Raw genomic sequence first — 26802 nt, forward strand, 5'->3', positions numbered from 1 at the left:
TGCTCAGCTGTCGGTGCCCTCAGCCAGGGTGCCAGAGGGGGGCGGGCAGGGTGGGAGTCAGAAGACAAGCCCCAGGGTAATGGAAGGGAGGCAGCTGATGGGTAGAGAAGGGGGCAGTGGAAGGCCGAGGGCAGGGCTCAGGGAAGGGAGGAGGATGCGGGAACGGAACAGGGACAGGAGCTGATCTTCCCCCACTCCTGCCCTGGGCCTGACGCCCAGACACAGAGTTGGGTCAGCTCAGGTGCAGACAATGGCAGTGAGTGATCAGCTGTATGGGAGGGAACCCCGAGGGGACTCCTGCCAGTCGGCATCAGGGAGAGCTTCCTGGAGGTGGTGACGGCTGGGATGATCTTCAAGGATGAGAAGGCATTAGGCAGAAGATAATAATAACTGGGGGCATTCCTGGAATGAGGAAGCACGCGCACAAAGGCCTGGGTGAGGGGTCAGGCCTGGGGGCTCTGCAGGGGCAGCTATCCAAGAACGGGGCGCACCCCAGGGTTCTGCCAGTTGGACTTTTTTTTCTAGTGAAACTCCTTTACTGGCAAGATTCCACAGAGGCCAGAAGCATCTCCAAGGTCTCAGGGGCTTTTCTTTCTCTCTCTGCCTTTTCTCTGCCCCAAGGGCCACCAAAAACCCAGAGAGAGACCACAACCGAGACCTCATGCCTCGGCCAGCACAAGGCAACAGGCTGGGTGATTAGGACACACCAGCCTCCAGGATCCAGAAGGAAGGAGCAGGAATGTCTAAGTGACCTGGGTCTGTGTGGGTGGGACGTCCACTCGTGCTGAGGGGTCAGCTGTGGTGTTGGACCGAGGTGGAAGGAGGCGGGTCACAGCAGTCAAGGGAAAGCCCTGGGCAGTCCAGAGCTCAAACCCCCTGTCTGCCTGTCAGGAGTCAGGGACCTGGGCAGGTCCCTCAACATCTCGACTCCTCCCCCAACTCCAAAGAGTCAGGGGTCTCCGGGAGGGGGTGGGAGGTGCGTGGAGAGGCTGGCTGCCCAGAGCCAGCCCCCGGCTGCCCGTGGCGCCGCAGTGCCTCCTGCTGTTGTGTGTTATCTCCCCGTTGTAGTACCCACTTCTCTTCGGCATTCCCCCAAGGAATAGCCCCAGTTTCCTTTCTTTTTCTGCTTAATTTTCCATCACAGAAGTCCCCACTTGCTGGAGAATTCTGAAAACCCAGTGGCCTAGCCCCGGATGCAGGCCTTCTCTGCTCCAGCTTTTCCTTTTAGTCACTGTGTTGCTTCGTGTTTTCAATGTCACCCTGCACGTGAAATCATGTGGCTTGGGTTTTTAGTTCAACATTGTGTCACGTTCAACTGCCCACATCACTGGGAAGTTTTCTTAAGGGCCACGTTCATTGTCCATCCAGCAGATGACGGTCTGAAACTCCCTGACCCCCTTCTGCCTCAGGCCACTGGGGATTCCCAATTTTCCACCACAGTGGTTCTCTGTCCACCTCTCCGAGGGTCCCTCTGTCTCATGCCCCGGGGTCCCCTGGCTTCCAGGATGAGAGGCTTTTCAGATACACAGCACCTGCCATTTGAATCCCCCCCACCCCTGCCCAGGCCAGGTGCCGCCCACAGGTTGGGCACCCACCCCTCGGGAAGCTGGCTCGTGTGTCTGAGCAACTCCACCTGCTGTGAAGCTCTGGTTTCTTTACAGGCAGAAGAGCAGTGCTTGGGTGCAAAGGCTCATGGAGGCAGGTGGACCAGAGTTCAGATCCTGCCTCCCCTGTTTTGTGATAGCTGGAGAGCCTCCAGCAGGTGGCCTAACCAAACTCTTCTCACCTGGACAGAGGTGTGATGGGATTGGCTCCACGAGGCATGATGTGGTTAACGAGAGGAGGCGTGGGGAGGTCCTGGTGCACAGAAACCACCCTGCACATGTCTCGTCTCTTCCTGGCATCGCATGCACAGCCTCCCCTGCCATCCGTGGCTGTGTTGAAGACAGTGGCCAGCTGTCCCCAGGGTCCATGACCCTCTGCACTAAGTACCAGTGGAGGAGCAGCTGACACCCAGAAAGGGTTTCAGTGGATGAGTAGGAGTTTGCTAGAAGTGGGCATCCAGGCAGAGAGAGCAGCTTGGGTGAAGTCCCAGAGGAGGGAAAGGACTGAGGAAGATGGGGGGGTGTCCCTGGGAGCCCTCGGTCCTGGGCACTGCCCTGTCGTGGCTCCCAGCCCCTCCTTGGCCGCCCTCCCCCTCCCCCTTGCTTCTCCATCTGCCTCTCCCTGACCTTGGACACTGGTGAGCCCAGGACTTCCTCTTTGAACTTCTCTCTCCATTTCCACCCTGCCCTGGGGACCCCGGCCAGCCCCATATCTCGTCCAGTCTCATCTACCTCCCAGTCTTTCTCTGCTGGTATCGCTCCCCTGACTCCCGGCTCACTCATCTGTGCAAAGCCTGAGTCCTCACAGGCAGTGCCCTCCTCTGCACGTCCCCTCCTCCTCCCCTCTCCTCAGGACAGAATCTTGGAGCCACCCAGGGCTCCTCCTTGTCTTCCCACTTCACAAGTCCTATCAGCAACACCTTGAAAATGAATCCAGAAGCCAGCACTGGCCCCTCCACCGAGACCAGCCATCCTTAGGCATCTTCTCTCACCCAGACCGAGGCGACAGCCTCCTACTTGTCCTCCTGCCGCTATCCTTTGTCCCCACAGCAGCAGAGTGAGTCTTGTAGAACATAAATCAAACTCACAGGTGGCTCCCTTCTCACTTACAGAGGAACGAAACCCTTTCACTGGTTGACATGACCTGCCCACCCGGCCCTCTGTCCTCTCCCCGCCTTGTTCCAGCCACATCCGCTGCCCTGCTGTTCTGCCCCAGGGCCTTTGCACCTGCCGCTCCCCCTACCTGGACCACTCCCCTCCCACATACTTGCACAGCTCAGTCTCTGCCTCCCCCCAGGACTCTGCTCAGAGCCACCTGATCAGAGAGGCCTTCCCTGGCCAAGGTTTATAAAACAGCAGCAGCCGCCCCCCTCCCCGACTCTCTCTATTTCCCTTATCCTCCTTTAGTTTCTTCATCGTGTTTGCCGCCACCTGAAATCGTGTTTGTTTTCTTGTGTGGTGTCTGTGTCTTCTGCTGGAAGGAAATCCCAAAAGAGTTGGGATTGGTATGTCCTGACACTTTGAACAGTGCCTGGCGCACAGTAGGTGCTCAATAAATATGTGTTGTGTGAATGAGTGCTCCTGCCCTGCACCTGTTGCATAGAAGGCACCCAGTAAGTCTCAGGTGGATGAATTGCATCATTATTGTTGATAATAGCAGCTCCTATTTATTGAGGACTTAGCTCACCAGCTGCAATAAATCGTGCTATTTAATCTCCCCAAGAACACTGCAGCTTGGGCCTCCTGAGCCTCATTTTACGGTGGAGAAACTGAGGCCCAGAGAGAGATTTAGTGACTCTCCTGGAGCTGTGCAGCAGCTGAGCTGGAATTCATGCTCAGGTCTGGCCAACGCTAAAGCCCACATTCTTGGACTGGGAAGAGGAGCGTCTCTGCCTTTATGTCTCCCGTTGTGAGAGCTAAACCCTGGGTTGATGCCTGCAGAGCACGCTGCCCCATGCTGGATGCATAGCTGCCCAATGACCATGGGTTCCCTGTTCAAGTCACCCATCCCTGGGGCAGGATCCCAAGTGTGCCCCAAAGCACGTGAGGTCTGGGGCTCCAGGTATCAGTACAACAAGCCCTCTCTGGCCTGGGTCCAGTAGCAACTGGGCAAGCGTGGGTTCCGACCTGGCCAGCTCCTTCGTGGGCCACTGCGCAGGTGTTTAAGCAAGATGACAGTACTGTTTTGGTGTGTGCCTGGTTGGGTTGCAGGCTGAGTTTTGTTTGGTCTCGGCGTCTCCATCCTTTCTCTTGCACCAGCTGTGAAGGTCTTTCCCAGCCTTCACAATCCTCCTGGAGCCCCAAGGAGGGGCAGCCAGGTGTGCCCCCCCATCCACCTGGCAGCTCACCATCTGTTTCCTTCCTCTGCAAACCGCTCCCCCCCAGAGGACCTGGCAGCACAACAGGTAAAATACAACACCCATGCTTATTTTTATTACAGTTTTACTTCAGAAATCTCACAGCCATACTCTAGCAAGCTGGCAGAGTGGTGAGCTGCAGAGCAGGATCAGAGCTGGGTTTAGAACTGAACTCCATGGGCCAGTGGGGGAACATGGGCAATGCATTTAATTTCCCTGAGTCTCAATGTCCCCATCAGTAAAGTGCACACAAGTAGACTCTCCTTCCAGGATAATTGTGAGGATTAGAACAGGGCCTGGTATGTGGCACGTGCCTCAATAAATGCTAATTGTTATAACTGTTGTGGCTATTGTTTTAAGAGTAAAAAATAGAAAGGAAAAGAAAAGCCACACAGACTCCTACATGCACTATGCCTGTTTTGTGTATTTTCTGCCTCCTGATGCATGTGCTCTAACACTTTCCTGACAGTGACATGTGCACAAGTTTGCATTCTGATTTATTTGCTTAGCGTTGCATTAGCCATTATCCTGTGATTTTACTTAATCTTTCTAAATATCATTTCAGCGCCTACCCAATAGCACAGATCCCATGTGCCAGCGTGAATTCAGCCATTTCCCTACAGCAGGGCATTTATACAGGGCACAATTTTTTTTTATTACAACAAATAACATTGGGGGGTTGGGGAAGGGAGGGAAACTCACTCCAGAAATTAAGGGCCTGCCACAAACACCTTTGTGTGTTTATGGCCTTTCCTTCTTTTGAATTATTTCCTCTGGGTAGATTCCAGGCAGGCAGATTCCTGAGTCAAGGGGTGTGACGGTTTTATGGCTCCTCACCCCAGCACCGGCCTCATTCGCGCAGGCGGTGGCTTCTGAGAATGCCTGATTCACTGCTCGGTACCCTCTCCAGCAAGGGGTGCCCTTATTTTTATGTCTTCGTTAGTGAGGTTGAACACCTTTCCTTTCATTTGTTAATTAATTGTATTTCTTCTCTTGTGAGTTGCCCATTTATTTTACTGTGTCCCCAAGACGGTTGATAATTGAAACCATTTCCATAAAGCAATGTTTATTCTCGAAATTTCATTTCCTTGGTGTTCGTTGTGTCTGAGTACCTCCCTCATAATGTTTCCTTAATACATTTTTAATTGACTAAGTCAAGTCACTTTTTCAGAAAGCTCAGACTTGATCTAAGCAATATCCTCTTTGGTTTACGAGGTGTATTTTTCCTAACACACATTACAACAAATCCATAAGCATATCCAGTAAGTGGTGGGGCCTCCTCCCACTGGCTCACAAAATCTTAAATTTCAGGAATTTGGGGGGCCTGTTTTTAAACACAGCCACTATCAAAAATTAAATTGTATCAACTTACAATTAAATAAATTTCCCACAAAGGTAATATATATTCAAAACTCACCCCTTCGTAATTATTTTGCTACATCTCCTGTTGTGTGCGCTCTTGAGGTTATCTGCATCTGCTGTATCTGTATAGTGGAACTCTACGTAATGGTGGCTACTGTGAACCTCTTCCCACCTCTGCATTGAGGGATAGCGGGTTGGCAGTATTTATACCACGGAAATTGGCAGCAAATGCTACAAATCAGGGTCTTTTTACACTGGAGAACTGGTTGGTCGTTAAATGTTACCAGCACGCCAGTGTACGTAGTAGTTCAAATGCTTAGCGCTTAGCGTATGTCCCACCTCAGATTATCTCACCTGCCCCACCCAGCAGCTGTGAGTTTGTTACGCACATATGAAAACAGAATCCTAGTGTTTCCAGGGACACCCATAGACAGGCATCCGGGGCAGTGGGAGCCAGGACAAGATGCAAGTTGGTTCTGGAAGGTCAGCTCATCGGCCTTTCCAGCTCCTTGTCCTTCCCAGGGCAAAGCAGGGCAACAAGAAGGCAGAAAGATGGGCTGGACCTTCTCAGCACACATCTGGGTCTTCAGTCCCCGGAGGAAATGTCTCAGGCATCCCCTTTGCAAACTCTCCATCTCCATCCTGCTGCTGCTCCTCTGAAAGTCTGTATTTGTCGTGTGGGTGCATCATTAAGTCACTCATTTATTCAATGGGCATTTATTGAGGGCTGGCCATGGGCCATGCCCTGTGTTAAGAGCTGAGAATAGAAAGATGAAAAAGGCATGTCCCTGCCCTGGAGGAACTCTGTCCATGATGTGTAGAAAATAGATCCTGACCCTCCACCTAACTTTGGAAAAAAATCAGTGTATTCAGCCAAACGGTGAATATACCTTAGAGAAGGTTTTGGGAAAATCACCTTGAAAACGTACTTCCAGAGTGAGCCAAACCGAGCCTGGCTGTCTGCAGCCACTCTTCCAGCCCGAGTTTCGGGTGAGGTTTTATGTCTTGAGTCAAGGATGCAGCTCAGTGAGAGGATGCGTGAGGGCTTTGGGTTTGGCTAGCCAGATCCACAGGCCCTGTCAGCTTGGACAAGCCCGTTAGCCTGTCTGTGAACATGAGTTAGGAGACAGTGCCCATAAGGAGCTCGGCAACCTGGCGCCCTAGTTCCCGGGGACGAGCTGCTAGGTGCCCAGCATCAGACAATCCTGGTCCTGTAATCCTGCACCCAGAGGAGACCCACACTGCCCCACCGGGCCGCGATTTGGAATCTTAACTAAAATGCCCTAACACAGTAATACTGTGTAAACAAAGATGCCAGCTCGTGTGAGTAATTAACAAGCATTTCTGCAAAGGTCCAGGCGAATCTGGGGGATCATTAACTCTGCCCAGGAAAGGAGGATATCCCTTTATGTCGATTTGACAGGAATTCCATATAACTGCCCTCTGGGCTGCAGCAAGGGTAATGTGGAGAAAGCACAATCACCATAAAGAGAGAAGCGCAGTTGGGCTGAGGGCTTCTATGTTCCAAAAAGCAATTTAGTTCAGGGCTTCTTAATAGGCCCAGCTCCCCGATCAGGCAGCGCAGGGCAAGGGAGGGAGTTTATCTCCATCGGCGTGCACCGTGGAATCTTTCCCTCTGTATTCTCCCCACCATTAAAACTCTGGCCTTAACTGCTAAAATATTTGCTTCCAAGAATAGATGCTTGTTGGCGCAGGAAACGTCTCCCAACATGCGCATTTCGGCTCCTGTCAGAATGATGGAAACCAAGGCCTGCCCGGGGGCCAGGAGGGCACCTGCCCCTCGTAAATTGGCTCCAGCACAGTTGTCCTGTTATTTCCAAGGCGCCCCTGAGGGTGCTGGGGGTAGCTTGTTGCCACATGGATTTGGCTGTGACTCTGGGAATGATTCTGGCATGCCCCACGTACTGGGACTGGTGGCTTCAGGAACCACTGGGTGCTGCTGCTGGTGGCAGGCAAAAACAAGGGCCTCCCCTGAGCTGAGCTCACACCAGGCTCCACGCTGCCCAGCTGTGTGTCCTTGGGCAAACTGCTTCACCTCTCTGAGCTGTGGAGTGAATAATCCCCACACAGCAAGGGGATCTTGGGGCTGTGGGGAGCACCTGGCCCGGTGCTCCGCTCATTGGCAGGACCCCTGATGTCTCCTCTTTCCCTTTTTCTGTCCGCTCCATGAGTGGCCCCCCAGTTTGAGGATGCTGAGGATTTATGTCATAGGTCATCCAACCAGAATTTGAAAGGGGGATATTGTGCTGGATTGTTCCATTTGTCAGTTTGGTTACTCCAGGGTCTCTGTGTTCCAGGATCCACTTCCCTATGAGGCTGGCTGGAGTTATCTGAGGTTCAGGAGGCTGGGAGCAGCTGTTTCTGGGTGCTGGTGGTCTCCTAGGGCAGAACCGGGGGTGGGGCACAGGTGCCCTCGGGCCTTGGAGAGTGTCTTTAGGTTTTTCATCTGCATCCAGCTGTCCTTTCTGACTGCTCACTCAGGCCTGCAGACCCTGGCGGACACTTTCCTGTGTCTCACAGAGGCAGGAGCCTCTCCTGCAGGCCGCCCCCGCCTGCCTGGCGCTGCTGAGTGACGCTTCTCTGATCCTTTGACTCTCCTTCCTGGACCTTCACTGCCCAGCTCCTCCCACAAGCGTGGAAACTCGAGTTCCTAGAACCAATGCCTTCTTTCATCCCATAATTGCCATGTCCCTGCCTGAACCCCAGCCAGGACCAACGTGTCTCTAAGGCACCCATCTTTGTCACCTTGCAGGGTCTCCAATCCAGATGTGTCCCCAACTGATGTGCACATTGAATAGAGTGCTGCTTCCCTCCTTCCCCAAAGCCATTATGCTATCCATGGGGCATCTCACAGCCAAGGGCCTTTGCGAAGGGAGGAAGTACGGGACCCCGTTACACAGAGCTCTCGACGTGGGGGAGAGCGTGTCCGTTAGTTTATGGAAAACGTGAAGCCATCCAAGTGCTTTCAGCAGCCAGTGACTGGTCCGGTGGGAGTTTTGGTGACAGCCCGGGGGCCACTGCAGCAGAGTGATGCAGGGAAGCAGGAGTGGAGGCGGGGAGGCCCCAGGGAGGCCATCGTGTGCCCAGGCAAGGGTAGAGGTGGCCACAAGGAAGTATCTTGGATGTAGAGTAGATAGACCTATTGGATATGGGGGACAGGGGAGAGGGCGCCCAGGACGACTGGAGGGTCTGGCCTGACTGACGCGTGGTGTTGCCATTGGCCGGGGAGGACAGTGCTGGAGGGGACGTGGTGGGTGTGTTGTCACTGACTGCAGTAGGACTGTGGGCACGAGGGGAGGGGCTCGAGGGCAGACGTGGCTCCTGAGTAGCTAGGATAGGTCACGGGTGAGCAGAAGATGAAGAGGCGCCAGGAGGGACCAGTGTGTGCCCTGTTGTGGGCAGAGGGAGGCCCCAAGAAGGATGGCAGACAAAGGCCCTCTGCCCATGGGTGCTGGGTGGGACAGGCACAGACTAGGGGTGTGTGGTGAGTGTGTCTATGCATTGCACAGGGTCTGTGCGGCATGAAGTGTGTGTGCACGCGTGCGCATGCTCGCATGCTTGGGGGTGACGCTGGATCAAGCCTCGGCCCACCCCACCCCCGGCCATGGCGCAAGGGCAGGAGGTAGGTGCGGGGGATGGGCCTCAAACGGAAATGGGGCCAGGTCAGCACCCAGACGGAGGAGCACAGAGACATGCCAGTGCTGGGCCAGTGGGACCAGGAGCCATGGGTGGTCAAGGACAAGGAGCAGACTCCCCCATAGACAGAAGGCACATCCATTTCACAAAGATTTATAAAACATGGACTGAAGACTGGGCCCCCGGCCAGGGATGGGGACACAAAATGGATCAGACCCCGTCCCTGCCGGGGAGGTGCTCACCCAAGCCCAGTCATCCTACCGGGTTCCCAGCCCTGCCCCTCGGGGAGCTCCTACGCATCCCTCACAACCTTGCTGAAGTCACTGTCCCTCCTGAGCCCTCCCTCCCTCCTCTGGAGGACGCCTCTCCCTCCTGCCTGCCTCCGTCACAGCCACAGCTGCATAGTCTGTTTCCACGGGACTGGGTGAGGGCAGGGACCAGTGTGAGTCCTGCCCGGGGTCCCAGGGCTGGAGCAGAGCCTGAGCTGGGAGCCCCGGTACCTTGTTAGGCTCCCTGCACCTCAGACTCACAGGCTACGTCCCTCCTCGGCCTCACCTTCCCCTCGTGTAAGATGGGGGAAGGGACTGAAGGTGTCTACAGTGTCCTTCAACTTAGAACCTCTCTGACCTGCTATCTGCCTAATGGAGGTGCCCATCAGGGACAAGAATGGAAGTGAAAAAGGCTTTGAAAAATTCATAGCAGGAGGCAGAGGAGCGAGCCTTTATTTTTGTAGAGCAGAGGCGGGGGGATTACGGACAGAGGCTGCAGATGAAAAGGAACACTTTGTGGCATTTAATGTAGAACACAGGCTCCCATTAAAGCACCGGCATCAAATATTTACCAAAGTGGCATTAAAAATTAACCTTTAGGATGTGGATGTTTAAAAGCCCCAAGTCTTACCGAAAGTCAGGAGAGTGGAGCGTCGAGAAGGAAGCTACGAGCAGGGCATGAGCAACAGAAGCCCCCAGAGCCGGGCACAGTTCCCTGAGGACCTGCTGCCACAGCCAGAGCTGCCCCCAGTCCCCATACTCACCGTAAGCCCTTCTGAGGCTCCCAGCAGCCTGCAGGACAGGGACAGACCCTCAGTTGACATTCACAGCCCTCCATGACCCAGCCCCTGCCTCTCTGGGCAGCTGAGGTCTGTAGGATGGGAAGGAGCGAAGTTGCCCAGCTTGGAGGAGGAGACCACGGTGGGAGTGGGGAGCAGTCCAGGCGCTGGGAGCAGCATGTGCAAAGGCACTGGGGCATCAGGAGGAAAGTCAGGGTGGTACAAGTGGGGACAGAGGGGAGGGTGGGAGACACAGGCGGGGTCTGATTGTGCAGGGCCATGGTGAGGAGTGGGCTTCTTATTCTGGGGACAGGGGAGCCCCTGAGGAGAGGAACATGACCCACGTTGCCATTTTAGCAAATTTCTCTGGCAGTCAGTGGGGAAGCTAGTCCACCAAGGAGGCTGCCACTGTCTCGCAGGCAGGGCTGCCTGCAGCTTGGGCGAGGGGTGGTAGCAGAGGTGGCGAGTCGCAGGGGCAGAGTCACAGGCCTGGCTGGTGGACTTGTTGAAATATGGGAAGGAAGTGGGGGGGGGCAAGGAGGATGTCCGGGACCCTAGACCAAGCGGCTGGGAAGAGGGGACCCTGGGGCAGGTGTGGCTTTGGTTTGTCTTGAGTCTGAGGCACCTGAGGCTATCGGCAAAGCAGTCTGGGGAGGAGCAGCCCCCACCGAGGCAGGAGGAAGCACAGGAAGATGTGGGGTCTGGAAGCCCCAGAAGAGAGTGTCTACAGGAGAAGCAGGCTCAGCCAAGAGGCAGGGTGCCCCGTCCTCTGCTGCTGTTCCCACAGTGCCCCTGCAGGCCGTCCCTGTGTCCCCGTCCCACAGTGCAATCTGTGGGCTCCAAGAAAACACCAAGGCACCTTCCTGCCTGTCAGAAGCCGCTGGGGGTAGCTGGCACCAAATGACATCACCACCCCCTCCCCCCGTCCCACCCCACTGCCTGGTCTTCTGCATGTGCCGGGATGTCAGCCAGCTTCCTTCCTAATGATAGAAAGTGAGGTTTCATGTTAAATTCTTCAGAATGATGTGGTGCCCTATAAAACACAAATAACCCTAATTTGTCCACACATGGGATCTTTGCTTTGATGGCTTGTCATATTTCCTGGAGACCCGGTGAACAATAACTGGGGGACAAGGGGCAGTTTGGAGAGCACCGGACATTTCACCCGCACCATGGCCCCTCAGGGCAGGTGGCATCTTGCCATTTTGTGGATGTGGAAACTAAGGTTCTGAGAGGCCATGTGACATGTCCAAGACAAACAGCCAGTGAGAGGCTTTCACTGGGAGAACCTACATCATGCCCAGGTCCCAAGAAGCATCCTCATCTGCAGTGCGCGTGCAGGCACATGCACACATGCACATTCACACGCATGCATGCACATGCACACACGCACACACGTGTGCATCCCTTCCCTCTCCTTCCCTCCCCTGCACCTCGGCCACAGCCCATCTCCATTCATCTAGGTGACCCATCAAACATCTTGCTAAAAATGAAAGAAAAATTCCCAGGGGCTCTTACCACCCCCTTTTGAAATGCTGTTTCCCCCACTTAATGAGACGTACATCTGTCGGTGCTTCCTGCGTGCGAGGCACTTCATATGCACCGTCTCATGTAACCCTCGCAAAAATCTCCACTTAGCAGATGAGTAAACTGAGGCTTGTGGAGAAAGGTGACTTACAGCTGAGGATAAGAGTGACTCATACTGAGGATCGGCCACGTGCTGGATCACACTGGGAGTGGCAAGGCAGGGACCTGAACCCTGCTCATGTCCCAGCACCCTCACCTGCAGCAGCTAAGAATGTAATGAAGCTGTGTGTGATGCGGAGAAGCCCAGGCCAGGGACAAGCTTGCTCTGGGGACGTGGAACTTGTGCGTCTCTGCAGGACTTGGGGGAGGCCAAGGGACCTGCAGAGCCGAGCTGATACCACGGGAGAAGGATGCAGCAAGCTGAGGCCAGGTCCAGAGAGGAAGAACTTCTTCCCAGGCTGCCTTGCCCCAAGCCTCGATTTACCCATCTATAAAATGGAGTTATCATCCCTACCTTCCTCCCAGCAAAGTTACAAGAACCGGGTGACCCCACAGGCCTGCCAGGGCTTTGACAAGGCAGGTGCTGACACAGGGCACCCTGGCCAGGAAGCAGGTCCCCATCCCGGCCCCAGACTGGATGTGTGCTGAGAAACAATTATCAGTTAGGACACTGCTTTGCAGGCAACAGCAAACCTAAGTCAGACTGACTTACTGAATAAAGAGAACATTTGATTCATGTAACTGAACACTCCAGTAGGAATCAGACTTCCAGAAAGGTTTGATCCAGCAGCTCTGTCCATCTGAAGAGGACCTGGCATTTCTCACCTCCACTTTCCTGAGATTGGGGCCCTGCTCTCCCTCTGGATCACAAATCAGATGCCAATAGCTGGTGGAGGAACAGGCTTCCAGATCCAAATTCCACAGAAAAGGTGAAATCAGCATCCCATTGGCTCAAACGCAGGCGCCAGAACCACGCCTTGCTTTTCCTGCCTGGTTCTGTGTGGATCACGGACCATCCCTGGCCAGCTGCTGTATCAGGGACTTATGCGATCGGGCCCACCCAGGACGCTAGGGTTGGAGTCAGAGAGCAGAGAGGGAGCTCAGTGGGGAGAGGGGGCTGGTTGTGGTGCGGAGGTCTGTTCACCAATGTTTGTCTCCTCCCACCCTCGAACCTCAGGTTCTTCATCTGTGAAATGGGGTGTCACACCCAATCCCAGCCTCAGAGTGGAAATCAAAGGAGAGGGTGTACATGCAGATATTTGTAAACTGGCAAAGCTGTGCAAACAAAGGGGGGGCATTTTTACCCAGATGGGTGCAATGCACCTGTGATGCCGTGTACTTCATAAGGGGTGGGATGTCACATGGCAGTGGCTTCTATTGGTTCCTTCAGAAAATATCTACGGAGCAGCGGTGCACACCAGACACGGCACTGGGTGGCCTGTGCGGGGAGGGCAGGTGGCTCATGTTATGCTTTCTGCACTGAAGTACATAAGAACATTCATCGTACTTGTAAAGCTTGCTGAGTCTCAGGCAAAGGTCACCACCTTCCCAGCACCCCAGAAGGCTTCCTCATGCCCCCGTAACACTGCGCTTCTGACCTCTAGCCCCTAATTGGCATTGCCTGTTTTTGAGCTTTGTAGAGTGGACTTGGTTGGTATAAGCTTCTTTTACACAACATTTTAGCTAAAAAGTTCACCCTTCCTGGTATGTGTTCCTTCTAATTGCTGTGTAGAATCCCATTGCATGGGGGTACCATGTGTGTTTATCCAGTCACCTGCTGAGGACATTAGAGGGGTTCCACTTTTTGGCCATTATAGATAAAGCTGCTGTGAACATTCATGTCCAAGTCTTCTGGTGAACTTATGTACACAGCTCTCTTGGTGGTTGTATTAGTGTCCTGTAGCTGCTGTAACAAATTACCAAACTCAGTGGCTTAAAACATCGTGAAGTTATCCCCTACAGTTCTGCAGGGCAGCAGTCTGAGATGAGGCTTACGAACACCTAATATCGAGGTGTCGGCAGAACTGTTCCTTCTGGAGGCTGTAGGGGTGAGTCCAGCTTCTAGAAGCCGCCCCCATCACTTGGTTCACGGCCCCCTCCAGAAGCGGCATCTCTCTGACCTCTGCTTCCATCCTCACATCTCCCTCTCTGACTCTGACCCTCTCACCTTCCTCTTTTAAGGACCCTTATTATAATCCAGGATAATTCCCACCCCCCAAAGATCCTTAACCTAATCACATCAGCAGAGCCCCTTTCGTGGTGTAAGGGAACAGTCACAGCTTCTGGGGATTAGGACAGGGACATCTTTGGGGGCCGTTAGTGTAGCTGCACAGGTGTATACATAGGGTGACAGGACAGACACATGCTCAGCTTTAGGATACCCTGCCAGCCAGTGGTCCTAAGTGGCTGAGCTATTCTGCACTCCCACTAGCAATGCATGAGAGTCCCTGTAGCTCTGCCTCCTCACCAGTGCATGGTGTCATCAGTCTGTATCATCTGGGCCATCTGGGTGGGTGTGTAGGGCGGCTCATTGTAGTTCTATGTGGCATTTTCCCAGTGCTTGCGTTTCATTCTCCACTGTGTGCTTCGTCACGCAAACAGCACCTCCTCCAGGCAGCCCTCCATGACCACAGCTTATGCAGTAGCTGCAAAGAGCTCTGTCCTCAGGGATTTCGAACTGGCCTCCATGGGATTGCATCTTACCCCCAGCATCATCTGCAGGGACACCTTTGTGAAATATGGCTAATAGAGTCTCCACTTCTCAGGTTGCTGTGAGAATTCAGTAGAAAAACGTGCTGAAAGCTCCTAGCCCCACACCCAGCCTATATTCAGCACTAGATAAATGTGAGCTCTTCTCACTGCTGAAGAACAGTTTGTCTACGGTTCACCTGGAGATTAGTCATGTTGTGCCTCGTGACTCCTCTGCTTTTGTCGGCAGGAATGGTTATTGTTACAGACTCTCTCAGCGTTCTGGAAGCTTTCATTGTTATTCAAATTGCCAGGTGCTCTGTCCTGTCTTCTCAATTAGGTTGCAGCCGCCAGCCCACCCACCGGTCCTGCCAGCTGCAGACCCTCCTCATCCTGGTGGGCCATGGCCTCCACCCAGCTTGCCTCCTGGTCCCCAGCCTGCCCAGGCTACTGCCCTGTACAAGAGGGATGGCTGTGTTGCCCAGGGGTTAGCAGCACAGGCTGGGATCCAGGCTCTCCTCTAACTAGGTACGTGACCCCAGGCAAGTTATATGACCTCTCCAAGCCTTAGTTTCCTCAGTGGTAAATTGCAGAGAATAATGGCCCCCACTTCATAGAGTCGTGGAGAGAACTGAGACTATGCATGCAGGGAACATGCTTGGAACAATGCCTGGCACATATCGGCCCTAATTCTTGCCTTTATTAGAATTAGGAATGATCTTCCATGTCAGCTCCCCAGAGCCCTGGGATCACATCCAAATGCCTCTGCCTGGCAGTTGAAGGCCTGGGTGGCTGCTGCCTCTCCAGACTCGACCCTGCCAGGAGCATCTTGTGCAGCGGTGGCCACACCCGCTGTGATCCTCTGGATGGCTCTGGCCTAGGTGGTTCCTCCCCTGTGCTCTCCGCATCGTGCTCACTAACTATGCTCAGGCCAGAACCTCAGGACCCCCAGACACTGCCACTGACACAGCACAGACCTGCTGCTCTTGCTTTTGGGTCCTGGTGCAGCTGCCCCACCAGCTCAGAATCTGGCTGGAGAAGATGCCACCTGGATAGCTTCTGGAAGGCCTAGTGGGAGAGGTCACTGAGTAGACACTGAGAGAAGGGAGCATTGGTGGCCCTGGGCCTCGCTTCCACAGGATGGGTGGCAGTGAGGGGCTGGGTGACCAGCACAGTGCCCAGGAGAAGGTGTCCCTGGCGTCAGGGGCAGGCTGGCTCAGTGACAGGAGGTGGCCATGCAGGGACAGCTTCCTACACTTGGGGGCTACAGCTCCCTGCATGGCCCAGGTGTGGTTGCCATGCAAGCAGAACAAAAGTTGACATCTGCCAAAGATTCCTTCCAGAAGGCCATCAGCGGGCCTGCAGTGGGGCTAATGGGCTGGGCTATGTCCAGAGGCGCCAAGCCAGAGCTGTTTCCTGGCCAGGAGGTGTCCACAGCGGTGAAAGTCCTGCTGGTCAGCAGTGAGGATGTTCCTGCAGGCCTGGAGTGACAGCAGGTGGATGCCCGAGGCCCTGAGAGGTTAAGTGACTTGCCCAGGGTCACACAGCCTTTGAGGAGCAGAGGCGGGATCTGAGCCTAGACCTTCCTGACTCGGAGGCTAGTGGTCATCACTGCCCGGCTGCTCTGCAGTGCTGTGTGGAACAGAATGTTACCAAGGCCCGTGGGGGTCAGACCAGCTGCGCAGAAGGGTGCCCAGGGAGTGAGGGTTTGGAGGATGCACAGGAGGTCGGCAGGTGGAGAAAGGGGAGGGTGTTCACAGCAGTGCGGAGAGCACACGGAGGCTTCCTGCAGAGTCCTGCGGAGCGGAGGCCTTGAAACCAGAAACAGCAGCAGCATTCCGGCAGTGAGGGGCCCTGACGTCCCAGCTCAGGCATCCACACTTTGCCCTCTATGAAACCAGAGTAGAATGGGATTTCTTTGCTGTTATTGATTTTGAAATATTTCATACTGTGCAAAACAATATACATTATCTATATAGTATAAGAAATAATGAAGCAAACACCGTGTCCCACTGCCCAGCATGAGAAAAAGAGCCCCATCAATACCTCGAGGGTCCACCCTCCTGGATTTTGTGCTTGTCATCCCCAAACAAAAGTGTGTCTCTAGGGAGTGACTAGGGCAGCTTTTGTCCTCCAGGGAAACTGCTCTGGGAAATGCAAAGTCTGGCCTGGACCAGAAGCAGGGCCAGCCATGTGGAGGCTCCGGCCAAGGTCAGGGTGATGCCGCCTCCACCCAGAATGCGGAGCCCTCCCCACCCACAGCAGCAGAGGTGAGCCAGAGGGAGACTGCTGCTGTCACCCTCAGCTCGGAAGGGCCACCCGGGCCGAGGAGGGGAGAGCTGGGCTGTGAACCACGAGGGGATTTGGCCCCATTATAAAAATTTTCCCGCTAACCAAGCAGCTTGATAGGGAACAGGAGGGGCGCGGAGACGGGGGGAGGGCCAAGGAGCCCCAGCAGCTGTTAGTTGTAAGCCTGCAGCCCGGCCCTCTGCTCCACCGGCCCTCTGTCCTTTCGCTGCCACCCGCCACCACTAGGGTCGGGGCCGGCGGCTAATTCATCTCCCCCACGCACCAGCCCACAGGCCAGAACCGTGGAGGGTGTGTAGCTGGGGCTGCCCTCCCTCCCACGGCGCAGAGAAGACACCGAGGAGTGGACCGTGACACAGGAGATGCAGGGAATTTTGCCTGGATTGTTCTTAGGCCCATCTTCTTCTGCTCTGAAAAGCAAGATATGAACTGTAGGTTAGGTTCACCAAGAGGCTTTATTAAGCAACTCTTCTCTGCTACCTATGCTACAGAAACGTGGAATGACCCATGTAATAGGCACATAACAAAATCTTGAAGCAAACCTTATGAAAGCAAACTTTCCACAATGACCTACATGTCTAGTCTTGGATATTGCAGATAATCCAGTTGAAAATATAATATGTTTTTCCCTATGACTAAAGAATTTATTGATGGAGCTTACAATCTGCAGGAAACGTTCATGTCCGTGGAAACACAGGCATCTCCAGAAGTGCTGCTTTGTTATCTCTCACACGTGGTGGAAACACGTGCAATGAAGTACAGGCACATTTGCTCGTGCTCAGGAAAGAAGGTTTGTGTTCATCCTCATGCTGGATTTGTGCACAGCGTCAAGATGTGAAGCCCTCTAGCAAAATTCACAGTACAGATGATGTCGCCACTCTGGATAGAAAGGTCGTTATCTGTGCATTCTGGTGTCACAGACAGTTGGAAGAGAACAAACGAAGATGAAGATGACTTGGAAACGTGCGAGTGGTGACTGCACAGGATGACTGACCAAACAGCGACATTTCCGTGTCCATTGCTTATACCAAAATACCCGGAACTGGGTAATTTTTAAGAAAACAAATTTTTTGCTTAGAGTTTCAGAGGCTGGAAAGTTCAAAGTCCAGTGCACACATCTGGTGAGTCTTCCTTGGTGGTGGCTTTCCAGCAATGCAGGGTGTCACACGGCAGAAAATAGTGGAGCAGAGAGAGGGAAAGATTCTTCCAGCTCTTCTTTTAAAGCCCTCAGAACCACGCCCCTGACCACCACTATTAATCCATTCACTGCTGCACGGTCCTACCATCCAATCACCTCTTCAAGGCTCCACCTTTCAACTACCACAATAGGATCTCCCACCCTCTTAAAACAGTCACAGTGGGAAGTAAGTTTTGGGGGGACATTTAACCCAATGCAAACATTATAGAGGGTGTGAATTTCTATTTGAGAAGGAGGAAGTCCTAGTGACAATAATAATGTCAAATGGTAAAAACACAAGTGGTTTCTTTTCATTTTGTGTCGCTTCCAGATGTGTTTCTGTGCAACTCGTTCAGCATCGTTTTGAGAAGATACTGGAACTCTGCATCTGATGGTTTTATTCCTTTTATTATTATTTTTAACACTTCACAGTTTTATTATAAGTCAAGAATTTTGGACTTGCTAAGGGGAATTATCGCAGTAATGTACTTTTCATACCTGAAATTTATTTGCATGATATAAAGTTATTACTTTAAACAAACAAAAAAGGCAGGGGGGACGGGTCATGACGTAGTGATCTCAATGTTCCTGGGCAATACTAAGCAAAGACTGGACAACACACCAGACTTCCTCCACAAGCCTCATCTGGTTCTCTGTCCCTTTTCCCTCAGACCCTTGTGCTCCTGCTGTCCCAGCACTTGCCAGCATGACGTCACTGTCTGCCCCTCCAGACAGGGTCTCCAAGGCCAGAGTCTGAATCATTAGCTGGTCCTGAGCAGAGAATTAATCCATGTCACTTTCTCCCCTTTCTCTTTCCCCACTAATGTGGCTGTGTGGCACAGGAGTTGGAGATGGGTTCTCAGGTCAGGCCACCTTAAGCTGAAGTTCTGACATTGTGATCCAGCCACCCCAAAGACAGCAGAACCTTGAGTCGTCTTCTCTATTTTGGCACACATACTTGTATTAATGCAAACCACGTCCTTTCCCGTCTTCTGTTCCCCACTCACCTCCCTTGATATGAGAATGTCTGCGCCTCCCCATGTGCATCCAGCCAGGGGCTAGTGGTCTCCCCCCTCCTACTGGTTTCAGGCTTCCCCAGGCCTCTCTGGATGTTTCTACCTTATGCCCACCCAACTTCAAGTTTCCCACTGTGAACACAGTGTGCGGGGTGAGAACACAGGGCTGGAGCTCTTCCCTTCCTCTTCCTCCGTCTTGCAGGACCCACTTGCCTTGTGTCCCGTTAGTGTCTCAGCCCCGTGGTCAAGTCAGCCAGGCTTGGTTCTGTTTTTCAAACCTCAGGTCCAGAATGTTGAGCCGGTCACACTTCGTGGTCCATGGCTCCTGCAGCAGTGGCCGGGATGGGTCCCTTACTGTATCCCGCCCCCGCACCCCCAATGCCCACGACTGTCCACACCCACCCCTGCCCACCCCACTCTAACCCATGGCTCTGTGTCCAGCTCTTGCAAATTGTATAGCAATCCTGGGAGCGTGCGGGTGTTTCCTCCTTTCATAACGGTACTGGGCTGCCAAAGATCTATCCATCCTGCCTTTTGAGCGCCTGCTTCCTCCCCTCTGAGAACCGTATAGAAGCCCGCACTTACACGGTACCTGCCGAGAAGGGTGGCCGGTTACCCCGTCCACCAGCTCCAGGGCTTCTGTGGGGAGCGCATGCAGTGGGGGGTCGCTGGGTCACCAGCAGAGCAGGGCAGCGGGTCCCCTTTGCCACATGTTTCCCCACCTTTGAATTATCTGATGTTCTAATTTTGGCTGATCTGATGGGTATAAAGTAACATATTGCTGTCTTATACATTTCTTGCTTTTTTATGTAATAAGTAAACTTTATTTTTTAGAGCAGTTTTAGGTTTACAGAAAAATTGAAAAACGGAAAGTTACCGTGTCCCCCCTCAGGTCCCCTGCCCCCCCTCCCCCCCATTTCCCGTTATTAACTAGCATCTTGTATCACTGGCCCATTTGTTACAACTGATGAACTAATGCAATGTTATTAATCAGAGTCCACAGTTTACCGCAGGGTTTTGTGTCATGAATTTTATCTCCCTGATTACCGTGCAGAAGCATTTCTTCAGAGATTTGTTCCCTATTCAGACCACACAGACTGGCTGAGACATGGGCCAGGGTGTGAAAGAAGGAAGGAGTCAGGGATGGCTGCAAGCCTTCCAGACCCGAGCTGCTGGAAGGAGGGAGCTGCTGGCAGCCAGAAGAGTTGAGAGGGCAGCGCAGGACTTTGGTGCTGGACATGCTAAGCCCCAGATGCCTGTAAGGCGTCCAAGGGGATGGACACCCAGGAGGTGGCTGGAAAGTCAAGGCTAAAGTTCAGGGGAGAGACCTCAGCATGTAAATGGCACTAATGCCACAAGTCTCGATGGCGGCACCTGGGAAGGAGCGCAGTGAACGGGAGGTGTCCGAGCACTGGGTTCACGCAGCTGCCTGGGCCTCTCTGGTGCCCGCATCGCTCTGCACCGTATGGGAGCCACTGCTTTTGAACTCGTGTCCTCCCGATGCGCATCTCATCGATCCCACTCCCCTGCTCTGACCCTCATTGCCGTGTCTGTGTCGCCCTTGCGAGCAGATCTGCAGGGTAAGTAAGAGCGACGGCAGGGCCAGCAGCGTGTGCGTCCTGACGCTGGTGAGCCGCAATTGCCTTCCACAGAGGTCACCCAGAGTCCCTCCGACCCTCGCACGTGGTGCGCCGGCCTTTTTGATCTTTGTCAGTGCGATGAGTGAAGGGACGTGGAGGCTTCCTTGGTCCGTGCTCTGGAATAGTTTCTCATTATGGCTTTAATTTACATCTCTCTTATTGTAGACTTTGGATTAGCTGTTTGACAGTTTCTGTTTTTCCTCTTGGCAGGTGGTCTGTTTAGAGTCTCCCTTCCTGGATCCTTTGGGTGATTTCTATTTCCCTGGAAATTTGTCCATTTCCTTGGTGCTTCCTGATGGAGTTGGATGGAGCTGAGCAGGTCGTCTCCTCTGCTCTGCTCTCATTGTTGGATCGACTCATCTTAATGAGTGTCTGTTCCGTGCCAGGCATCGTTATCGGCCGTGGGGGTGCAGTAGTGGGCCAAGACCAGTGAAAAGCCCTCCCCTTATGGAGACTGCAGGCAGTTTTTAAAATACATATGTGAAATATGTGGACTGTTGGGTGGTGATAAGTGCTATGGAGATACACAATAGGCAAGCAGGGAAGGAGTTTGAGATCGAGCACAAGTTTAAACAGAGTGATCAGGGAGGGTCTCACTGGAAAGGTGACTTGAAGAAGAGAGGGAATGAGCCATGGTTTTTCTGGGAGAAGAGACAGGATCATTTGCTACGATGGTGGGTTAGTCAAAGCTCTCCAGAGATTAGGTGATGGATAGGCTGACTGTTCTGAATGAATCATTATACAATAAACGCACGTATTGAAACAACAAACTGTAGCCCATTAACGTGTACAAAGAAAAAAATAAAATTGTTTTTTTTTTAGAAAAATGTTCTCCAGAGAAACAGAACCAATAGGATATATACATATATAAACAGATATACTATAAGGAATTGCTCATGCAATTATGGAGGCTGAGAAGCACCAAGATCTGCAGTCAGCAAGCTGGAGACCTGGGAGAGCCAATGGTACAGATCCAGTTAGAACCAAGGACCTGAGACCCAGGAGAGCCAGTGGTGTAAGTTCCAGTCCAAATCTGAGACAGAAGGCAGGAGAGGACCGATGTCCTGGCTCAAAGACAGTCAGGCAGAGAGATGATGGATTCTCTTCCTACTCAGCTTATTTGTTCTATTCAGGCCTCCAGTGGATTGGACCAGGCGCATCCACACTGGGAGGGCAGCCTTCTTTACTCAGCCTGCTGATTCAAATGTTAATCTCGTACAGAAAAAACCCTCATGGTCACACCCAGAATAATGTTTGACCAAACATCTGGGCACCCCATGGCCCAGTCACGTTGACACAAGTGAACCATCACAGTTGGAGCGAGTACGCTAAAGGGAGACGAGTAAGGGATGGAGCAGAGTGTTGGTGGAGGGGGGTGGTCTTTAGCTTCTACTCTGAGTGAAATGGGAGCCACTGAGGGTCTTGAGCAGAAGGGTGACCTTATCTGACTTAGGTTTTCACAGGAACCCTCTGGCTGCTGTGTTGAGAATAGATGGAAAGGGTTGATTGGTGAAGAGGCCACTGCAGGAATCCCTCTGTCTTGGACCACCGTAGGAGCAGTGGAGGCAGCAGGAAGGGCAAGGTTCATGGACATATTTTGAAGAACAGCCAACAGGATTTTCTAATGGATTGGATGTGAAGTGTGAGAGAAAGAGACAAGCCAAAGAAGGCTACAGGATCCCACATGAGCAACTGGCAGAAGAGCTGTATTTGTTGACGTCAGGAAAATTATGGGAAAAGCTGGTTTGGGGAGGAAGATTGGGATTTTACTCTGGGGCATATTAAGTTCAGATGTCTATTAAATATGCTGTTGGTGATGGCAAGTGCACAAATTAACTATAAGCGTGGAGTTTAGGTGAGAGTTTGAGGCAGAAGAGGCATCAACACATAGGTGGTGATTAAGTCCTTGGAGGAGATGAGCTCCTCAGGACTGATTAGAGATGGAGAGGGGAGAGGAGGGTGGGAGGATGAGGAGGAACAAGCAGGGCATGCACAGTCAAAGAAGCAGGAGAGGGGGCTGGAGTGTCCTGGAAACAGGAAGTGTCATCACTTGAGTCAATGCTGCTGAGAGGACAAGTGAAAGCAGAACTGAGATTTGACCACTGGATTTAGCTGCATGGAAGTCTTTGGTAACCTTGGCAAGAGAAAGTTCCACAGTTAGAGCAAAAGCTCTAACTTTGTTGGGAGAGGTTAAGGCATAGTGGAGAAGTAGAGTTGAAGAGCAAAAGTACAGATAATCCTTCCAAGCAGTCACCTCCCTTTCTATGTCTTGTTTATTACACTTAATTATATTCAACAACAGTTAAACATGTCTCATTATTTTTCAAAGAACCAGTTATTGGATTAATTTATTATTTTCTTCCTTTTGCTTCTTTTAACTCAATTTCAGTTCTACTTTATCTATTGATATCCTATGCCTTCCTTGGTTTTCTTTTCTAACTTTTTGAGTTGGATGATTAATTCATGTTTTCTTGTTTACTAATAAGATCAGTATTTAAGGCTATGAATTTTCCTCTGAGCAATTTCTTGGCTGCATCCTACAGGCTCTGAAATGTAATAACATTTTTATTTTTGTTATTATCTAGTGTACTGCAATTTTTATTTTTTGCTCTCTCTTTGACTCATGAGTTATTTTAAAGAGTTAATAAACTTCTTGGTGGTAGAATTTGTTTTGTTTTGTGGTTTTGTTGTTAATACTTTCAAAATCTAGGATATTGTTATTAGAGAATGTTGAGTTATTTCTACTTTTTGGAATGTACTTTTTTGAGGCCTGATAGTCATTTTTGGTGTGTGTGCATTTTCAAGAGCATTTGTATAGAAAGTAGATTCTGTGTAACACACACACACGCATACACACACACACACACACACAGTCATTAATTAGATTAGTTGGCTCCCTACATCCTCTCTATGTTTTTGCCAACTTTATCCATAACAGACTGAGAGATATGAACTAAAGTGCACTAATGCAAGCATATTCTGACTTTTTCTTCATAAATTTCCAGCAATTGTTTCTCTATGAATATTGAGGCAATGTTATTTGGTGCATAAGTCTTCATTATTGTAAGATCTTCATGATGACTTTCATCCTTGACCCTCACACAGGTGCCCTTCTTTTTCCCATTCAATATTTTTTGCCATGACATCAACTTTGTCTGATATTCAGATTATGTTCCCGTGGTTTCCCTCGATTTGCATTTATTTGTTATGCTTCTGCCTATTTTTTTAATTGTGGTAAAATGCATATAACATAAAATTTGCCATTCTAACCATTTTTAAGTGTACAGTTCAGTGGCATTAAGTACATTCACATTGTTGTGCAACCTTCACTACCATCCATCTCCAGAACTTTTTCATCATTTGCCTCTCCTTTTATAATAAACCTTTCTGAATCACTCTACTTTCAGTGCATTTTGTTTGTGATCCAGTCTGAGAGGGTTTTTTTTCCATTTAGCAAGTATGTATGGCTCATTAACATTTACTGATATGGCAGATACATTTGGTCTTAGTTCTGTCTTCATAGTTTAAGATATACTTTCTGCTTTTATAGCTTTTGTAGAGGTTGTCAATTTTTACCATTTGTTTTCTTTGTTTTGTTTTTTGCATATGTCTTCTGATAATTTGAAAACCTGTGATTTTGATCCCATGATTATAATGTACCCTTAATCATTTATTTCTTTAGACAATGTTTATTTTCTTCCTACTATGAACAATGTCAAAATTAGAATCTTTCTACATTTCCTCCCCTTCTCTCCCTTCCACCTAATTATTTTAGTTGATTATATTATTTTTTATATTTACTTGTGTACCTCTAGTTTTACTTAAACTTCTAAACAATTCTTTATACCCCCAAACTGTAAATGAACAAGACATACTTTTCTTCTGTTACCTCCCTCCTTCTTATCTCCACCTCTCCTACTTATTATTTTTCTGTTTTCTGTTTCATTCTTTTCTGTAATAGTCATAATCCTTAGATTTGTTTCAGATGTAGTCCTACAGTTTAAACAGATTCTATACTCATTGCCAGTCCTTTTGCCACAGTTTCTACATTTACCCTTAGTTCTCCTAAGTATGTCCTCCAGTAATTTATTTAAGAAGGGTTCATGGGAACTTATGCTTCAGAAATATTTTCAACAAGTTTTTCTGTTGATTTTATGCTTGAAAGATGGTTCATCTGGTGTTTAAGTTCTTGGTTCATTCATTCAACAAATATTTATTAGTCCCCTACTGTGTGCAGTTACTGTTCTAGACCCTGGCAATACTGCAGTGAGCAAACACACAGTCACCTTGGCCCTCTTGCAGTTCACTTTCTAGTCAGGGGAAACAGATAGTAACTATACAAATAATATATATATATATATATATATATATACTGTATGTATGTGGTACACTGGATAGGGATATGTGCTATGGAGAAAAATAATGCAGGTGATAGGAGATTCCCTGGACCTGGCTTTGCTCTGTGAAGCAGAGGAGATGGCCCCATTAAGTCTCTCATCCTGAGCCCATGCCCACATTCCCATTGATGCAAATGGTGGAGGGCTGGCTCTGCCCTTTGGTGTCTTGCTTACTTTGGAGGGATGGGCTTTACTGGCTCTGTCAGAGCCCCTCCCTCGGCTGCTCCACTTGCCCTGCTATCATGCACTGAAGTTTGGTTGAAGATGATTTATCAGTGAAGAACTGTCATGTAGTGCAAATAGCAGAAACCCAGCTGCAGTTGTGTACAATTGGGAAGTCCAGGACTGCCACCGGAACCAAGCTTCTCCCTGCTTTCCATTACACTTGTGTCAGGAAGGGTCCTTCATTCTTTGGCTTGCACAAGGGCTCATCTTCCCCCAGATTCATATCCTCTTCCCAAGAGACTCCCACTTACATGGCATTGGCCAGAGTGGGTCATGTGGCCACTTCTGTCTGAAAGGGAGCCTGGGAAGGTGAGTATTTTTGAATGAGCAATTGCTCCTATAATGAATATAGGACTGGGGACTCATGGTGCCTGCCACACATGAAGTGTGTATTTCTGTTTCTCATTGTCGTATGTGAAACTTGACTTTGCCAATAAAGCTATAAGTGACACACAAACCTGTTTCTACACCCCTGATCCTGCCCCTCTGGTGTGCTGGCCTATCCCGTTTCCAGGAATGCCTTCATTTCTTCTCCATTGCTTTGTAGGATATGGTCACATCTAGTGAAGTGATTCCAAGATACATCATGGTTTTTGTTGTTATAATTACAGTAGCTGTATCTGTTTTTAATTGTTTAGTTTCTTATAGCAAGAGTGACCATATGATTTATTACCCAAATCAGGATACCTTTGAGGGTAGAAGGGGAATAATGTTAAAAATTATGTCAGAACAACAGTTATTAACTGGGACTGTACCAAACCAAGACATACCATCCACTGGTAACTGCTGAGGGAGGAACACTGTTGAGTAAGTTAATTTGATATCTTACCGATTGAAAATTATATCTTTGTACCTGTACTCTGAATAATTAGTCTGTTGATTCTGTTAGATTGTCTATATAAATTATCTGCAATTAATTGCAATTTTGGTTCGAGTCTAGTCCTGACACTCGATGCTGTTTTCTTGTCTTATTGCATGGGCCAGGGGCTCTAGTGCTATATGGAACCATCATGATAGCAAATTTTCCTGTACTGCTTCCAGTCTTACAGTCCCATGGTTCACCCTGCCCAGAAAACAAAGTCTATGTGCTCAGAGAAGATCCAGCTTCTCCAGGCACTGAAGCCCTAGACAAATGCCCCCAGGAAGTCCCCATGGAGGAGACATCATGTGATATTTTGTTTCCTTCTGCTTCCCCCAGAAAACCCTTTTGCCGTGCCTCAGGATGGGGGAGGTAAGATCCAAAGCACCCGGCGCAGCCTCCGAGAAGAACAACTTCTACAGAGACGCCTGCAAGAGCCGAGGCACTGGCGGCGGTGGTGATGGAGGAGGAAATGCTGCCTATGCCCAAAACCCCCTTCCATGGACTTCAGAGATTAGGAGCAAACTCAGGGGTGGGGGCCGGGGGTGCAGGGGAGGGAATTCTGAGCCACCTGTCCACAAGCAATAGTTCTATTTTGGGCGGGTGGCTTCTGCGAGGTGACTCATTGTGGACTCAGGATGACCAACACGAAGCTGCTCTGGCCACCTTGAGCCAGAAGGATGCAGGCCTGTGAGTCATACCGGTGGTTCCAGAACTGAGGCTTCCCTCGCCTCTGCTCCCTCCGGCTGTGGTCCCCGGGCCTCTCTGTGTCAGAATATTGAATGTGATGTGTGTGCGTGTGTGTGCGTGCGTGTGTGATTCAGGGTGTTCTTTTTGTTTGGTTGGTTGGTTTTCATTGTGGTTCCTTCTCTCAAGTTCTCTGACTGGCATGGGTCACCACGTAGCTGGAGGTTCTTGCCCATGTCGGGGTCTGGGGC

At 50.9% G+C, this 26802-nt stretch overlaps 1 protein-coding gene and 1 pseudogene across 1 annotated transcript in view; both read left to right on the forward strand.

The window, feature by feature from the left end:
- The window catches only part of SHISAL1 (shisa like 1), a 73949-nt gene extending 47691 nt beyond the window's left edge, over positions 1-26258 (forward strand). Inside the window, exon 5 of the mRNA XM_063076396.1 lies at positions 26204-26258. Coding sequence (XP_062932466.1) covers position 26204 — 1 coding nt within the window. The 3' untranslated portion in view covers positions 26205-26258. The remainder of the gene's footprint in view (positions 1-26203) is intronic.
- On the forward strand, positions 15479-17543 carry LOC134360910 (serine/threonine/tyrosine-interacting protein-like; annotated as a pseudogene).
- Positions 26259-26802: the final 544 nt, after the last annotated feature.

The sequence above is a fragment of the Cynocephalus volans genome, chromosome 12 (genome assembly GCF_027409185.1).
Source record: "Cynocephalus volans isolate mCynVol1 chromosome 12, mCynVol1.pri, whole genome shotgun sequence".
NCBI lineage: Eukaryota > Metazoa > Chordata > Mammalia > Dermoptera > Cynocephalidae > Cynocephalus > Cynocephalus volans.